Genomic DNA, 19,167 nt, shown 5'->3' on the forward strand with positions numbered 1-19,167 from the left:
GTTAGGAATTATTTTTTTTTTTTAAAAAAATCAAAATTATCTATTCTTTCTATATAATTAATGTGATAAATGATTAAATTTGTTATCCTCTCTCTTTAGTTAGTATAATTAAATGTATTGAATTATTAGTAAAAACAATCACCTTTCCACTTGCCTCGTGTTGATGTGAATCATTATGCAATTTTCAGGTACTTTTTTTTTTGTTTTGAAATATTAATATTTGTTGATCCTCATTAGAATGATATTTTGTATCATAAATTTTATCTTTATCACTTTAAATTGTTTTTTTAATTACGGGAGAAAAAAAACTCTACTCCTTGTGTATTTCTTTTTACTATATATATTGTTATAATAAAAATCTTAAGAAGGATATGAATGTTGTACTTATTCTTATCTGTTTAATTTTTTTGTATTCTTTACCGATTTATACTTCTTTAACATAATCTTCTATGAAATTACGAATGTTATAAGTCTATTTTTATTAATGCTGGAATTACTAATTTATGACATTTAGATTCGTTTTTAAATGTACTTTTATAATATTTATTTACTTTTATCTTTCTTTACTAATATAGTTTCTTTAAGTAGTGTATTTACTAATATGGAGCGTAATGAGAGATTATTAAGGATAAGTCATATATATATATATATATATATATATATATATATATATATATATATATATATTCATATTATTAGATGGTATAGTAATATAATTATTTTTCCATATTTCTTGCTTGATGGTCAATGTACTATTCGATTATTATGAATTTTATTTAATGAATAAAATATAAATTGACAAAATTAATATTTCTAATTTCAACATTCTATATAATAACTCAACTTTATAATAATTGTAGGGTACACGCACATTTCAGAAACTAGCATATATATATATATATATATATATACCGTAATTTTTATATCGGGGGGATTTGGGTGAACCCCCTAGACACAACCTGGGTTTTAGTGGCGACCGGTGTTGCAACAAATTATTATTCCTTCAATAGCAACACATTTTGCTGCAATATATATCGAGTTTTAACGGCAACTAAAAGTCGTCACTAAAATCTAATTTTTTGAACAAAAAAAATGCATCTAATTAATAATTTTACATTTAATTTGATACTTATTATTTTTGCTGCAAATGACACACTTTGTTATAGTTGACATTTATATGCCTTTGAATAGGTCCTAATTTAGACCAATTTAATTGAAACCTCACCAAAATTGTAACTGTCAAATCATAACAAAGTATGTAATTTGTAACAATATTAAAAAGAAAACAACATAGCAAATATCAAATTAAACGCAAAATAATTTATTTATGCACGTGTCACGCACGAGATGCACATGTAATAAATACTATGGATAGGGAATAGGAACACTTCACGTAGAAAGAACTAAAAAAAAATGGGTGTTGGACGAAAAGGTTTTAGCCACTCTCGTTTTATTTGTGATTTGCGCTTAAAAAACTCAACGAACCTCAGAGATGCATTTACGCGTTGCGCTTAAAGATTCAACGAATCTCAGAACTTTTTTGTTCTTAGATAACATTGGCCACTAGTGGGAAATGAAATTAAAGATTACGTGATCTAGTCTACACAACCCAAGCAAGTAGACTTTTAGTGGCGATAAAAGTCTCTACATGAACATAAAAGTCGCTACAGAAAAAACTATAGCAAGTATCAAATTAAACGCAAAATTCATTTATTTATGCACGTGTCACGCATGAGATGCACATGTAATGCACAAGATACACATATAATGCAAGAAATTCCTATGTGACATATGTGATGCACGTGTAATGCCCACATATACTTACTTTACTAATATAAAGTTAATGTCAAAAATATACTTAAAAGAGTGTTTGAACTGACTTATTTTTAGGTGTTTTTGTCTTTTAAAAGCTCTTTAATTTCTATAGAGATGGAGGTTCAACCTATCAAACTTCGAACTCTTATCATATAAATCACTAGACTGTGCTACTGCCATTGACATAAGTAGCATGTAACAATACAAGGAAATGCACAAGTACATGATCTTAGTATTGAGAAGAAGGTGAGTTTGATTTTATATAAGATTGGAAATGGATGAAGAAGATAGTGATGAGTGAGTGTATATTAGGGGCAGAAGAAAGTGATGTCTTTGTTAATTGACATTAGCAATTTGATTTATATAGCAGATGCAAGTTGGTATGCTCAACTCATGTGGATCAAACAAAAACTTGAAGTTCTTAGAGTGGATACTCAAGACTATCCATGTTGTGTGATATCGCGAGGGCTCTCACTATAGCTAAGAACTTATTCCACCACTAAAGGACTAAGCATATCGACGTAAGACATCATTTTTTTTATGGATCATGTTGAGAAAGGAAAAATCAATTTGTAATTCGGTAAGATCAAAGATCAAACTGTTGATATCTTCACAAAAGATCTAACGAGGGACCTAGTCGAGATAAGAAAATTGAGGTTGGTGATGCTGAAACTTGACTGAATGGATCCTACTTGAAGTAAGCTACTGGAAAGGGACATGATCATGTTGATGGAGGGAATCAATGTTGGTTACTACTTGACGAGGATATGGTCTAGACGATAAGGGGAACTGGAGAAAGGGGAAGAAGTTTAACAATTTTGTCCTCATCAAAAAGGGAGAAAATGTTATTTTGTTGTTGATGTAAAGTTTTCATAATTTAACAAAAGTATGTTATCATTAAAGGGGGATGCTATTTTGGAACTGATTTTAAGTTTTGATGATTAACAAATAAAGGGATCTAACAAGGGACCAGATCTAGCTAGGAAAGGGTATTTTGGTATTGGAATTGAATAGGGAAAATAAATGAATAAACATAGTGTGAGAAATATTTGTGTGTCATCATCAAAAAGGAAAAAAAATATTGTATTCTAGGTGTTTTGATGATCCTCACAAATGCAGGGACCCGGTCTCTAGCAGGGTGCTCTCGTCAAGGTTAGAAACGGTGTACAACTAAAAAGTTATTTTTAGAGATGTCTTATCAGGTTGGTTGGTGAAAAATACAACATACTTCACCACTAAGAAGGCAACGAAGTTGTTTGTTTTAGTATTCAAAACTTTGTTGTTAATTAATATATACAACAATAAACAAACAACATTATTCATTCAAAAAGAGACAGAAAGCTAGCAAGTTTTTTTAAAAAAAACTCAAGCATCAAAGAACACACCGAAAGAGATCTGGTCCCGAAAAAACTGCATACATGAAAAGGACGAAAAGACAACTATCAAAATGTTGTCAACTGTGATATGGTTGGTGCATAGCTTTTCAGAATGGCACGCTCTCAGCCAATAACCTCGTTCCAAGGGTTTGTGTCCATTTTAATTACACACAAATACTGTAAACTTCCAAAAAAGTTCCTCAATCATTAATCCTGCTATTGATGGATAAGAGACATAAATAAAGTGTATTAAAAGAATTAAAAGATACTTTATTAAAAATAAACCAATCGAATCATTTTTTTTTTATTTTCGTGTAACTTAATTGCTCCCCCCAATTTTCCAAAAATCATTTTTTTCGATTTCCGTTTAACTATAATTACTCCCCCAATTTTTTTTCGGGTAAATCACATAAATGTATCATATTAAAAAAATATTTACCATTTATGTCAACATAATTTTTCTAACTAAATATAACAATTTTTAAGAATTAAAAGTTGTACTATTAATCTTTATTCGCTCTTTCTCTGCGCTTTTTCTCTTCCTCTTTTTTTTTTCTCTGTGTCAATCTCTCTTCCTCCTCTTTCTTTTTTTTTTTTAAATTTTCATTTAAATAATTATTTTAAATTACTTTTCCCATATTTCACTATTTTTGTTCAAAAACACAACAAGAAAAGGAATATAAAAAACAGAAAATTGTACAATATGATGTTCTCAAATAGGAATCTTAAAATTATAGAACCAAGAGTTAATCATCGATTGTCATTATAAAGATTCAATTTTATGAATTTGTGATTAACTTGGATAGGTTGTTCCTACAAATAAGTGAAATGTCGTTTGGAGTTTATATCCTAATTTTAAGAGGATTTGGTTAAGTTTATAATTGATTTTGGTTAAGTTTATAATTTATTCATGAACAATACAAGTTTAGTTCAATCTATAGATTATTATCTTGTTTTTCGTTAGTTACATTTTTCATTTATTATTTTTCTCTTTTAATTCAACTTTAATATTGTGTAATATATTTTTAATGCAAATTTAATTCATTTTGTAGTTTATTATTTGTTATATTAGATTACTTGTTTAATTCATTATTGATATAAGTTTAATTCACTCTATATATCATTGTCTTATGTTTCATTGATTATAATTTTTATCTATGCTTAATTCAGTTTTAATTTAATATTTGTGTATGACCTTTTAATACAAGTTAATTCATTTTGCATTTTATTGATTGATTTGTTATAATTGAATTACGCCTTTAATTGATTATTGATACAAGTTTTATTCAATTTACAAATCACATAATGCTCTTTCGTGCTACATTTTGCATTCATGTTTAATTTGCCTCATTCAACTTTGATATGTGTAACAATTTTTTATTCAAGTTTAATTCATTTGACAATTCATTATGTTTCTTCATTTGTTACAATTAGATTACTTGTCAAATTAATTGATTATCTTTGTGATAAAAGCAAAGATAATCTATAAGATACATATGATATAATTTTTACTCATGGATAATATGTGTTTAATTCAATTTATAGATTATTGTCTTGTCTTTTGTCATTTACTTTCATTCATTTTAAATTCTCTTCTAATTTAACTTTAATATTGTGTAATACAATTTTAAAGCAATTTAATTGATTTTGTAATTTTTTTTATTTTTTATTACTATTGGATTATTTAATTCATTATTAATACAAGTTTAATTTATTCTAGACCATTGTGTGTAATATATTTTTAATTCAATTTTAATATGTGTGTGATACATTTTAAAATTCAAGTTTAATTCATTTTTCAATTTATTATGTGTCTTCATTTGTTATGATTAAATTATTTATTTAAGTAATTAATAATTAATATAAATTTTATTCATTCTACGAATTATTGACTACTCTACGAAAGAAAGTAAAGAGAGAAACTAAAGGGAAAAAAAGCAACCAGAGAGTGCATAGCAAAAAGAAAGCAAAACAGAAAAAAATAAAAATAAAAAGAAAGTAAGGGAGAAAGCAACAAAAAAGAAAAAAAGTTGACAGAGAAAAAGAGAAAAAAAACAATAAAAAGAAAGTAAGAGAGGAAGAGCAGCAAAAAGAAAACAATTAGCAGAGAAAAAAGAGAAAGAGCGAGAAAATCTTATAATAATATATAATATTATTTTATATTGATATAAATGGTAATAATTAAAGAGTATAGCTAAAATAAGTAATTATTTTTTAAAAAGGATTCACTCAAGTAATTAAGTCATTTTTTTTTTACCCTTTTGGCAAAATTTATTGTATCGTATTTTTTACAAAAAATAATCAAAATTGACAAATTTGATTACTAAGTAATATCCATACCGCAATATTATCTTTATGGTTTCAATTTTATAAGAAAAAGTCAATTACACAAGCTCTTTTTTTTTTTTTTAATATTTCCAAGTAGGAAAATATTAACTAACACATAAAAATGTGTCACACAATCATGATCCAAAACAATGTTTGTTACAAATTATTCATTCATAATCACTCCATAGCTAAAAATCCTCTTAAACTTAAAACTCTTTTTTGTGTGTACATATAGTTCATACCATATATATGAACCATCACCTAGAGCTCTCCCTCTCTATATTTTTTTTAAAATTTTTTCCCCCTATAAATTTTATCCAAAAATTAAAAATTAAAAAATTAAAAGGAAAAAATCATCTATTTTATGTTTTGTTTCCTACTTGTTATCTAACTTTTTTTTATTTGTTTGTTCATAACATATTGTACCTAAAAGATTATTATTGAGGTTGTAACAAAATGGGGAAATTTGTAAAAATACCCTTTATAGGATTTATGTTATTTTGTGTATTGGCTATGGTTATAGAGGCAGAAAATATGAAATATAAAGATCCAAAACAAAAATTGAGTGTTAGAATTAAAGATTTATTGAAAAGAATGACACTTGAAGAAAAAATTGGTCAAATGACTCAAATTGAGAGGAAAGTTGCATCTGCTGAGGTTATGAGTAAATATTTTATTGGTATGTTTTTGATTTTTTAATTATTATTTTTTTACTTTTGGAGTTATAAATGTTTTGAACTTTTTGTATATTTTGTGTTTGAATATTTATATATATATATATATATATATATGTTGTTCAGACTCTTCGAAAATATTGACAGTGTATAGTGGATTGATGAATTAGTTATACTTGAATTTTTTGCCAATTTGGTGTTTGGAAATCTATGTTGGTCGTACTCTTCAAAAATTTCGATAGAGAATTGATAAATTGGCCATTCTTGAAATTTTTGTCTATTTGGTGTTTGAAAATCTACGGAGTCTTCGAAAATTTTGACAGGTGTATAGTGGATTTTTAGTGGATTGATGAATTGGTTATTCTTGAATTTTTTGTCTATTTGGTGTTTGAAAATCTATGTTGGTCGGACTTTTCAAAAATGTGGATAAGTGTATAGTGGATTGATAAAATTAGCAATTCTTGAAATTTTTGTACATTTGGTGTTTAAAAATTTATGTTGGTCGGACTCTTCAAAAATGGGTTTGAATCCTCTAAAATAGTGCATATTTAAAGGATTGGTGAATATTTGTCTATTTGGTTTTTAAAAATTATGTCTGTTTAGACTCTTCAAAAATGTGGATTCAAATCTTCTAAAATAGTGCATTTTTAGAGGATTGATGAATTGACCATTTTTAAAATGTGGTTCGGACTCTTTAAAAATGTGGACGGATGCATGTTGGATCATCTAAGATAGAGCATTTTTGGTGTTTGAAAACGATGTCGCTCCGATCGCTCTTCAAAAATGTTGACGGATGTATGTACGATCCTTCAAAAATAGTGCATTTTTTGGAGGATCTGATATGGGATTGCGACAACATCTTTGGAGAGTGCATGGTTTGAGTCAAAAAGCTTCAATTTCAACATTTTCTTGTATGTGGAAGTTCATATTTGACAGCATTGTATAGTTTGTGTACATCAGCTCGAACAAGTAAACAGTAAATCTGATCCGCTATCTGTGTAGTAAAAACCCCTTTTATCTCCAACTATATGTACTTTTTCCTGCAGGGAGTCTATTGAGTGGTGGAGGGAGTGTACCAAAACCTAATGCCACAGCTGAGGATTGGGTGAATATGGTAAATGATTTTCAAAAGGGGTCTCTCTCGACTCGTCTCGGTATTCCCATGATTTATGGCATTGATGCAGTTCATGGCCATAACAATGTCTACAAAGCTACAATCTTTCCTCACAATATTGGACTTGGTGTCACCAGGCAAGTTTCGATAAATCGTTCTTTGAAATGCAGATGCTTAGTATTGTTCCCCGGGATATCTTTGATGATATGCCATGCTGTTCTTCTCGTAGTTGATGCTATCGATGCCTGAATGATCTGGTGTATCTCTTGTAATCGCGAATACAGATCACATTTGCTTGTTTCAATCTTCATATCCTCGTGTTTTCGTTGATAGGGATCCTGAACTTATGAAGCGAATCGGAGCTGCAACAGCACTTGAAGTCAGAGCTACTGGAATACCATATGCTTTCTCACCATGCATTGCAGTAAGTTGATATGATTGACACTTCTAGCACAATAAAGGTGTTTGATATATACTAATAACTTGTGTTATGGTAGGTATGTAGAAACCCGAGGTGGGGTCGTTGTTACGAAAGTTTCAGCGAAGATATTAACATTGTACGAAGCATGACAGAGATCATTCCTGGTTTACAAGGCGATTTACCGGCTGGCATGAGCAAGGGAACACCTTATGTTAACGGAAAGTATGTATCATTGTTCTCTCATTTTGATCGAATGATCTATTATATGTTCTGTTCTTTCGATATATCTGTATTATTTCTAAGAAATTCTGTCAAAGCAACCAACGTTGACATTTGTATTCTATTTGTAAAGGACAAAGGTAGCAGGCTGTGCTAAGCACTTTGTGGCAGACGGTGGTACTGTGAATGGACTCGATGAAAACAACACAATAGTCGATTCAAAAGGATTATTTAGCATCCACATGCCTGCATATTACGATTCAGTCATAAAGGGTGTTGCAACAGTTATGGCATCTTACTCGAGCTTGAACGGTGACAGGATGCATGCCAACACACATCTACTCACTGGCTTCCTAAAGAAGAGGTTGAACTTCAGGGTAAGAACGATTAGCTCGTGTATATAACTGACAGTCTAAAGTTATCTTTTGGTTAACGTCCATGATGGATGTATCAAACTATATAACCACGTCTATTGGCATGTACGTTTCAGGGCTTTGTCATTTCAGATTGGGAAGGTATTAACCGGATTACGAACCCAGCTAACTCTAATTACACGTATTCAGTTGAAGCAAGTATTAACGCAGGAATTGACATGGTTAGTATGTTGAATTTCTCAGTAGTGAATATATGAAAATGGTATGTTATTGAGTAGAGTTTTCGTTGTTGTTCATGTATGTCTGTTTTGTCTACACACAGGTTATGGTACCGAATAACTACACAGATTTTATTGGCAATCTAACAATGCTAGTGAATAAAAACATCGTTCCCATGAGCAGAATCGATGATGCCGTGAAGCGTATACTAAGGGTTAAGTTTGTCATGGGACTGTTTGAGGATCCAATGGGTGATCATAGCTTAGCTAAACATTTGGGCAGCCCGGTACAACATATGCTTATGTTTCGATTCTTTAGGATATTTCTGTTTTCGTGTTAGCATTATTATCGTTGAACATATTCATACAGGAACATAGAGAAATTGCAAGAGAAGCAGTAAGGAAATCACTTGTGCTTTTGAAGAATGGCAAAACACCTCAGCAACCATTACTTCCCCTTCCGAAAAAGGCCGCGAAGATACTTGTTGCTGGAACTCATGCACACAATTTGGGTTACCAGTGTGGAGGCTGGACTATACTATGGCAGGGTGTTCCTCACAATAACCTTACAATCGGTACGTTCTGCTCTTATTCTGTCATTTCGACTAGAGTACTACACGAATCCTTCATTTCTCTTAACGTCAATCCCTTATGGTACACTAGATTCTGCTCGGTTATTGATTGAACGAGTATAACATGTATAACGTGTCTCATACTAGATGCACCATGTCAAGTGTCTGCTCTCCGCTTCTATTAGTCCATAAGTGAGTACTTTGATGAAGCTGTTGTTGCTTACCTGACATGATTGTGCAAGGTCCTGCGTGAACAAGAATTAGGGATATGATACGGGGGAAGGGTTGAGATGTTCAGTCGACTCCCTCCTCCTTACGAGTGAGATCATTTGATAAAAAGTTGTTGAGCTCAAACTGATGCATCTCGAAATCTTACAGGAACAACTGTCTTAGATGCTGTAAAGAAAACTGTTGATCCTGCAACGCAAGTAGTATTCAACGAGGTGCCAGACAGTAACTTTGTGCAATCGAGCAAATTCGACTATGCTGTTGTAGTTGTTGGTGAAAATACATATGCTGAAATGTACGGCGATAGCTCAAACCTCACAATACCTGATCCAGGTCCTAGCATTATACAAAACGTTTGTGGAGCTATGAAATGTGTTGTAGTCATCATCTCTGGACGTCCTGTTGTGATCGAGCCATACGTTGAGAAAATGGATGCAATTGTGGCTGCTTGGCTTCCAGGAACTGAAGGACAAGGTATTGCTGATGTTCTGTTTGGTGACTATGGATTCACTGGTAAACTCGCGCGTACTTGGTTCAAGAGAGTCGATCAGCTCCCAATGAACGTTGGCGATCCACACTATGATCCTTTGTTTCCCTTCGGATTCGGACTCACAACTCAGGCAGTGAATGGAAACCAGAAAAACATGATTTGAGTGAAGTAAATTTTGTGTAAGAAAAGCTTCATAACATATAGTTTTGTAGACTATATCAAGCAAAAGATGAAAAAATAACGTAAATTTCTATATCATAAAAAGCAAGTGTGGTTGTTCCATTTTGTTGTAAATATATTGCTTGGCTATCCAATATATGTTTTGTTTTTGTATACATGTTGATTCAATTTGTAGCTTTTGGTATTGTTTTTGTTAAAGTAATGTATCCGTCGACTTTGCGATTTAGAATCGATGTATCTCTCGTTAAAAAATGACTCACATACACGTACACTTTCCATCTAATCAATCTCGTGCACATATACCCTTTATACGACATTCTTATTTTGGGGCGTTTCAAAATGTTTGATACGAATACAAATCTATCAACGTACAACTTTTATTGTAATTGCATTAGACAAAGCTCCATTCCGATTTGTATGACATTCTTATTTTGGGGGTGTTTCAAGATGTTTGATACGAATAAAATTATGCTTGAATACACATTTATATAAGATTTTACAATCATCAAACTATTAATAAATAATTTCAATTAAAAGAGAATTGATTCGATGTAAAGACAAAGAGTTTAGTCGAACTTTTATCAACCAAAACCAATTTAAAGTACTATTTACTTTCAGAGTCGTCTGATCTGTGAGATAAGATACATAAGAATATTTTATGAGATTATTTTATCTCATCTTTCATATCAGATAGTAATCTCATCATTTTAATACAAATGATAGGATAAAACAATCTCGGAGTAAGTTAAATACGAAATAAAGTAATCAACTTTATCTCGAAATTATTTTCTTTATTCCACGTACTAAACGAACCCTTTAAGTTCTAATTTACCGGTGTTATTCTTCAAATTATATATTTATTATTATTAAATTAGGGAAAATGTTTTAACATATTAGCCGTCTTAGCTCAGTGGTAGAGCGCGTGGCTTTTAACCACGTGGTCGTGGGTTCGATCCCCACAGACGGCGATTTATTTTATTTTTTTTCGAAAATAATTTTTTATTATTTTTTTTCACAAAATCAATTTCAACATTTTTAAAAATATAACTTTAGAATCATTTCAAGAATAATGTTTGAGTTTCGAAATTATATCACAATATTAATTGCATTTAATTGAAACTATTTATTTATATTTGTTTCGTAAATTTTAACACATATAGCTAGTATACTGAATGAAGGTTCAGACAAATATCATCATAATTTTTACTTTATATTTATATTAGAAAATTCATTAAACGTATAATAACATTTAATTATGAAGCGACTAACTATGATGAGTTATAAGTTAAATAACAAATTTCGAACCATAAATTATTTTGAATTCTGACTCAACCTCTCGACTCGATCAATCGTCTAGCTCTAAGGGCTTAAAATATTTTCTATCAATAAGATAAGTGCCAATGCTGAGACGAACTGCCCACACATCCATAGGTTTCCTTGACACTATCCTGCATTACATAAATTCAAATTTTCTTTAATATAAAACTTACATATATATAGTTTAGTTTATAATTTACATTGAAAATAAGTAAATTTATGATTTAGAGTCAGCGAGTTTTGCTTGTTATATTATATCGATGATTTTCACACATGTATAATTTGAGCTAAATACAATAATTTTGATCAAACATGATATGTTTAATTTAAATCTATCGTCAAAAATAATGTAATTTCATTCGAATGTAAGCACCGGTTCGAACATCAATGCTCTAGCTCGTCTCATGGTCATCGGGGTGGAGCTAACATTTGAGTTATGGATTCAGCGAGCCTCAATAACTTTGATTTATTTTTGTATTTGTATATAAAAAAAAAAGGATAATGCCCAAGTACCCCATCAACTTATGCCCGAAATCTCAGAGACACACTTATACTATACTAAGGTCCTATTACCCCCCTGAACTTATTTTATTAATAATTTTTTACCCCTTTTCGACCTACGTGGCACTATCTTGTGGGCCCAACGATGGTTGACTTTTTTTTTCAAACTAGTGCCACGTAGGCTAAAAAGGGTAGAAAATTACTTATAAAATTAGTTCAGGGGGGTAATAGGACCTTAGTATAGTATAAGTGTGTCTTTGGAATTTCGGGCATAGGTTGAGGGGGTACTTGTGCATTTTCCCTATAAAAAATAATCCATAAACTAAACATTCCTTCCTCCTTCGCGTCAAATCTTTTTCTACAGGTCCCTTTTTCAAAAGATATGACGAATAAGCAAGTCGATCTTAGGTGCTTTGATTGGTCCGTTGAAGATGGATTCAAGTCCCAAACTCTGATTTGGTAAAAATTCACTATGAACTTAATTACCATTTACCATAATGAGAATAATAATTATTTTTTAAAATATAAAAATAAATATTCCCCCAATGTTGTCCTCTTAGTTCTTGTTGGAAATTAATGAATGACAAAAGAAAAATATACTTCTAAAACCAAGCAAAAATAATATATAGTACATGGTATGAAATGACTTTTTTGATACACAAAAAACTTCAACATTTTTCATACAATCAAATTATCTTAAAAGTAATTAAAGATGGTTTAATAGTGTAACACATAAAGTATAATACACATTAAAGACATTAAATTATGATTTGTGAATTATGTTAATTATTACGAGTGTATATAAAATAAATTCACGCAAAACAAAAAGTATGTAAAATTAAGCGCGTACCTGCCAACGTCACCGGGTTTGACCAAGCCAACATTGGGTCTAAGACAAGGCACAGAGGCAGCTGTTTTAAGCAACTTTGGAGACTCAATTACTATAATTGGTGACCCAATTTCAAGTTTTTGTGAGCCATCATTTGTGTTTATTAACTCACATTTGGTGATTAAATTGAAGGGTAATTGTGTTGAACTATAGCTAAATCTTGATGAATTTGGGCATTTGGGAATTGAGGTGAAAGAAACTAGTGCCATTGTTGAAGTAAAATTTAAAAAAAAAAAAAAGGTGTATGTATGGTTCTAAGTTCTAATTTCAAGATGATGTTTTTGTGGTTCTTGGTAGAGTACAAGTGTTTTATGCATGGGGTACTACTTAGTGTACGTGGGGTCCACGCGTGTGGAAAGAAAAATTGATACGAAAAACGGTATAAAATATTAACAAAAATTCTAAAACGGTATATAAAATTTTATATCAACCAAAACGGTAAATTGCTCGAACAACAACGATTTCCTCCTCCAGAAAAAGCAAAATCACTGCTACTGCAGCGATTTTACAAAATGTGATTTTCTTTTTTTAAAAAAAAAATCAAGAAAATCTCTGCTACTAGGCAGCAATTTTCAATTTTTTTTTGAAAAAATAAAAAAATTCATGAAAATCGTTGCTAAAATTTTAAAGATTTTTATGTTAATTTTTTTTTTATAAAAAAAAAATTCATGAAAATCGACGGCACACATCTTCATTTGATTTTTTTTTTTAAAAAAAATAAAAATTCGTTGCCTAGGCAGCGATTTTCTCGATTTTTTTAAAAAAAAATTACATTTTGTAAAATCGCTGCAGTAGTAGTGATTTTGCTTTTTTGGCGGAGGAAATCGCTATGTTCCAGCTATATTGCCGTTTTGGTTAATATAAATTTTCATATTCCGTTTTAAAATTTTTGTTAATATTTTTATACCCTTTAAGCTCCGAACTCACGAAAAAAGATAGTATGAAAATTCGAGATATTTGATTTTATAGCTCTTTATAAACTTGATTTTTTAATTTTATGTTCTTTTTTATAAGAGATTTTTATTTTTACACTAGTGACTTTGAAAAAGTTAATTTTTTTGTGTTTAATTAGTAAATGATTATAAGAGTTCCTCCAAAAACCTCTTCGTGATTGGATAAAAATGATCTTTGAATTTACGAGTCCGAATAATTGAAACTAAGATTATTAAAGATTTTCTAAAGATATATAAATATCTGACAAGAATAAAGAATATCATAACGTATAACTTATAATTGAGCAAATAATCGAGAATTTCAAGTTCAAAACTTCCTACATTTATTCTACTTGACATTAATCGATTAGCAACCGTTAATGATTCAATCATCAATTTAACCAATAAAACTTGAAAGCTGATAAAATCATTAATCAAACTAATAAGAATTCCAAATTTCAATAACCAATCTCAATAAATTAATAATACTTTTTTCGATTCAAGTTAATAAATTGAATGGAAATTTACACTCACTCTAATCCAAACAACATTCTTAATCAAAGAACTAAACCATTAAAAATTCCCAATCCACATTTTTGCATTTATCATTTTCACAAAGATATTACAACAATATATAGCAAAAAATAGAAAAAAATAAAACTTTTTACTACTTCTTTTTTGCAATTATATTTACAAATCATATCATTGAAATACCTTATTCTCTAACCCAAAATGCAAAATGCCCTCTTTTTTTTTTTTAATTTATTTATTTAGTCCAAAAAATTCATATAATTAATTTATAAATTCGATTAGTTAATATATTTTTTTTTTCTTACCCTTTTATTCTTCTTTTTTCTCAGATGAGTTTCTCCAAAATCCACCTTCATAAAACCGGCCCCACATCTCCGTTTCCGATTCCGCCGACGCCGGCTTTTCGCCGATGGCTTTTACATTTTCCGATTCTTTTCCGTCGCCGGCACCGGTTAATTGGCAGCATTTGGATTCAATTTTCTTATTGTTGTTATTCAAAAGCCTTTTCTGTTTATTCTTTCTCAACAGTTTCCGGCACAATCCCGTCGGGACTTTATACACCGCCAGTATGAGAAAATGAATCATCGCACAGGGAAGACAGCAACACACAGTCGCGCACTCCGCCGCCGTTCTGCCGGCGACTTCGCCTTTCCGATTACGAAGGGTTTCGCAGTGATTCATCATCGTGGTCGTCGGCGTTGTAGTTTCTGTTCGTAACAACGGTTGTCGACGGTGCACCGTCGATGACCCTGTTTGCCCTGTCATCACCGGCGATTTCATTGTGACCGAAAAAAAAAGGGTAAAAATTAATTCATTTTTGAAAAATAACAACAAATTGTGAAAAAAAAAGGGGGAATTAAAAGAAAGGAACAAATAAATTAAGCAAAAAAAAAGGGATTATGAATTATGAATTTTTGGAGAAATAAATAAAATTAAAGAGGAAAACATGAAAATCTCTCTATAAGAGAGAGGTGGTGATTGAAGAGGAAATTGGAAAAAATGGAGAGAATTTTTTTTTTGAAAAATAAAGAATTTGAAGTTTGTTTGGCATTGAAAATTGTGAATTTGAAAAAAAAAATATTTTTAAAGTAAAAAAATGATAATTCAAAATTAAAATTATGTTTGATAATAAAATTAAATTGGAGTTGTATTTAGATTTTTGTAAGTGATTTTTTTATCTGTGGGTATATAAATACTGGTAATATTTAGAAAAAAGTCAAAAAAGTTTCAAAATAATTTTTATAGATATATTACATTTTGTGAAATTTCACTAAATTTGTTGTTGTAAATGCTAATAGGTCGACATTCATGATGGCGGTCAATAAGTTATGTTTTTGTATTTTAATTTATTTGTCTAATTTTTATTTATAAAAGTGAATATTCTTTTCCTAATTTCAAATTTTATACGATATGTTCAAAATTACAAGATTTTAAGGTGCTTTAGTACATTACACATTTTTAATTTAACAACATAATATTCAAAAATGTTCTTTATTTTTTCAAAATTTTGTGATGAGTCAATCTAATACAAAAAAAAATAGATGAAATTTTTAGCTTACATGACACGATTAAGAAAGAAGATATATGTGGCAAAGTTGAAGTAGCCTCCATGGTAGATAAAAAGAAAAAAAATGAGATTGAAATAATTCGAATATGTGACAAAAATCAATTAAAAATGAAGCAGTATTTCAAAAAATATACTTTTTTGCAAGTACTCTCAAATATCTATTATATATAGAAGTTAATGACATAGAAATATGACACCTTCTTTAATCATATATATATCAGTCTTAATTGAAATATGTTCGGAGTTTTATGGCTTGTTAAGACTAATGTGTAAATAAAAAAAATTAATGCATTTTAAATGATTAAATTATCTACCTAATGTAACCTTAGAGTACGCAAAATATAATACAATTTTAATGTGTATAGTAGTGTTTTAAAAAGCGAAAGTGCGAGGAGAGACGTTTTATGGAATACGAGGCTAGACGTAAGCCTCGAGACACGAAGCGTAAGTTCTATGAATCACCGACTCACCGCAAAACAAAAATATTTTTGAAAACACAAGTGCATAGTAAAAATAGTTTATCATATGTTTAGGTACTTAATTGGGCCAAAAATGTCCCAAAAAAATATGACAGCTGTGGGATTTGAACCCACGCCCTTTCGGACCAGAGCCTAAATCTGGCGCCTTAGACCACTCGGCCAAACTGTCAAGTTGTAATATTTTAACAACTTTTATTATATGAAATTTTTCAGCCATTGTATTTTGGAAATTCAGGATCACAAAAAATTCATTGACTATACCTAGTTTGGGCTCATTTTGAACTTTAAAATGTGCATGTTTTCCCCGTGAACAAACTGGGCCCATTAGGTTTTAACGGATATCCATAAAAATAAAGTTTGAGAGTTTCGGATCACGAAAAATCTGTGGACCATAGTACACGAAAATCAACAAATATAAATTTACCTTCTTTGAGCTCGTTTGAACTTGAAAATTCGTCCTTTCCCTGCGGGACGAAATGGAATTATAGCTAAGGTCTTAACCGACGTCCACGAATGATTTCATCCATTTTGTTTTTGGAAATTCCGGATCACAAAAATTCCTTGGACTATAGTCCACGAAAATCAACAAAATGTGTATTTACCTACTTTGGGGCTCGTTAAACTTGAAAATGCACACGTTTTTCCCGCGGGACAAATTAGGTCCATTCCGAAGATCTTAGCGAAAAGTCCATGAAAATTTTTGGCTATTATTTTTCAGGAATTGCGGATCACATAAAATTTGTGAACTATAGTACGCGAAAATCGTTAAAATCAGCATTTACTTGCTTTGGGATTCGTTTGAACTTGAAAATGCGTCTATTTTCCCGTTGGACGAACTATGTCTATAAATAAGGTTTTAACAGACGTCCATGAAAAATTTTGGTCATTTTGTTTCGAAAATTCCTGATCACAAAAAATTTATAGATTATAGAACACGAAAATTGACAAAATATGTATTTACCTGCTTTGGTGCTCCTTTGAAATTGAAAATACGTTTTTTTTTTCCCGTGAGATGAACTGGGTCCATAGCTAAGTTCTAAACGGAGGTCTACAAAAAGTTTGGCCATTTTATTTCCAAAAATGTGGATCTCAAAAATCCATTGATTGTAAAACACGAAAAAATCGACAAAATCTGCATTTAACTTCTTTGGGGCTCATTTCAACTTGAAAATGTACCCATTTTTTTCACGAGACGAACTGGTTCATTGCTAAGGTCTTAAGAGACGTCCATGAAAAATTTCAGACATTTTATTTTGAAAATTTTGAATCACAAAAAATATGTGGACTATAATACACAAAAATTGGCAAAATCTGCAATTACGTGTTTTGGTACTCGTTTGAACTTGAAAATGCGCCCGTTTTCGCCGCGGGAGAAAGTGGGTCCATATTTAAGGTCTTACCGGATATCCATGAAATCTTTTGGTCATTTTATTTCGAAAATTCTGTATCACAAAAAATTTGTGGACCATATCACATGAAATCGATAAAATATGCATGTACATGCTATGAGACTCATTTGAACTTGAAAATGTGCATGTTTTCCCCACGGGAAGAACTTGGAACATAGTTAAGGTCATAACAAACGTCCATGAAATATTTCAGTCATTTTATTTTGGAAATTTTGAATCCAAAAAAATTCATGGACTATAGCACACGAAAATTGATAAAATGTGCATTTACCTGCTTTAGGGCTCGTTTGAACTTGAAAATGCTCTTGTTTTTCCCACAGAATGAATAGGTCCATTGCTAAGATCTTAGCGGACGTCCATGAAAAATTTTGGTCATTTTGTTTCGCATGACAAAAAATTTGTGGACTTATAACACATGAAAAATCGAAAAAAATCTGTTTTTATCTGCTTTGGGGCTCGTTTGAACTTGAAAATCATGTTTCCTCGCAGGACGAACTGGGTCCATAGCTAAGGTCTTAACGGACGTTTATGAAAATTTTTGATCATTTTGTTTTGGGAATTTTGGATCACAAAAATCCATGGACTATAAGCAGACAAAAATCGGTAAATCTTTGAACTTGAAAATGCGCTTTTTTTTCCTGCGGAGCGAACTGGTCAATTGTTAAGGTCTTAACTGACGTCTATGAAAAAAATTTAGTCATTTTATTTTGAGAATTCTGAATCACAAAAAATCAATGGACTATAGCACACGAAAATCGACAAAAATCTGCATTTTCTTGCTTTGGGACTCGTGTGAACATGAATATGCGCTTACTTTCACCACTAGATGAACTAGGTCTATGCTAAGGTCTTGACAGACGTTCATGAAAATTTTCTTACATTTTATTTTGGAAATTCAGAATTATAAAAAATTTATAAATTATAGCATACGAAAATTGGTAAAATCCCCTAAAATAAAAATGTATGTATAAATATGATAAATACAATCGTCTAACATCTCAAAATTATCATTTTCCCTAACATCTCAAATTATTGTTTGAATGATAAATACTCAAACTAAAATCTATAATTTTTTAAATAAGATCTAAGATTATATTTGTAAAAATTAGGCAAATCACATATTTTAAGGTACAAAATACATTCTATACCTATTGTATCTATATTTACCAAAAATCCCTTTTTTTAGAGCAATTAAGATATTTAAAATAACATAATGATACTTAAATTATAAGTTTGCAAAGTAGCCTTAGAACCATTACTCTTACAAATATATTCTCTTATTTTCTTTTCATTTCTTTGTAATATAATTGCCTAAAAGAAGTTTTATCTATGCATAATAAAGGAATAGTAAAGGTGGATATTTTGATAAATATAAAGTGAATTTCAAATAGTTACTCTTTCCAATCAAACAAGTTCATTTCTCGAGAGTTAATTATATTTTGATACATAAATTTTAATATATGTATTTTTTTACTTAACAGGTATCAACAAAGTATAATTATAGTACTTTTTTTTTATAGTTTCTAAATATTT

General features: G+C 30.3%; 3 protein-coding genes and 2 non-coding genes across 5 annotated transcripts; 2 read left to right on the plus strand and 3 right to left on the minus strand.

Annotated features, from left to right (window-relative positions):
* Positions 1 to 5,794: 5,794 nt before the first annotated feature.
* LOC101250040 (uncharacterized) lies at positions 5,795 to 10,164 on the plus strand. The gene is made up of 9 exons (XM_004228419.5): positions 5,795 to 6,198; positions 7,240 to 7,444; positions 7,641 to 7,731; positions 7,805 to 7,950; positions 8,081 to 8,324; positions 8,438 to 8,542; positions 8,644 to 8,826; positions 8,910 to 9,114; positions 9,490 to 10,164. The coding sequence occupies exons 1-9, from the start codon at positions 5,976 to 5,978 to the stop codon at positions 9,990 to 9,992; spliced, it is 1,905 nt and encodes a 634-aa protein (XP_004228467.1). The 5' UTR covers positions 5,795 to 5,975; the 3' UTR covers positions 9,993 to 10,164.
* Positions 10,165 to 10,905: 741 nt separating this feature from the next.
* TRNAK-UUU (transfer RNA lysine (anticodon UUU)) lies at positions 10,906 to 10,977 on the plus strand. Its single transcript has one exon. It is a non-coding gene; the product is annotated as a tRNA-Lys (tRNA).
* A 223-nt stretch (positions 10,978 to 11,200) lies between these two features.
* LOC101249750 (protein CHLORORESPIRATORY REDUCTION 42, chloroplastic) lies at positions 11,201 to 13,087 on the minus strand. Its single transcript, XM_004228418.5, has 2 exons — positions 12,678 to 13,087; positions 11,201 to 11,457 (listed from the first exon to the last, which is right to left on the minus strand). Exons 1-2 carry the CDS (start codon positions 12,923 to 12,925, stop codon positions 11,355 to 11,357), a joined length of 351 nt encoding a protein of 116 aa, XP_004228466.1. The 5' UTR covers positions 12,926 to 13,087; the 3' UTR covers positions 11,201 to 11,354.
* Positions 13,088 to 14,488: 1,401 nt separating this feature from the next.
* On the minus strand, positions 14,489 to 14,959 carry LOC101249571 (uncharacterized). The gene has a single exon (XM_004228825.1). It carries the CDS (start codon positions 14,957 to 14,959, stop codon positions 14,489 to 14,491), a length of 471 nt encoding a protein of 156 aa, XP_004228873.1.
* Positions 14,960 to 16,314: 1,355 nt separating this feature from the next.
* On the minus strand, positions 16,315 to 16,394 carry TRNAL-UAG (transfer RNA leucine (anticodon UAG)). Its single transcript has one exon. It is a non-coding gene; the product is annotated as a tRNA-Leu (tRNA).
* Between the last annotated feature and the right edge of the window lie 2,773 nt (positions 16,395 to 19,167).

Source organism: Solanum lycopersicum, chromosome 1 (genome assembly GCF_036512215.1).
Source record: "Solanum lycopersicum chromosome 1, SLM_r2.1".
NCBI classification, from domain to species: Eukaryota; Viridiplantae; Streptophyta; class Magnoliopsida; order Solanales; family Solanaceae; genus Solanum; species Solanum lycopersicum.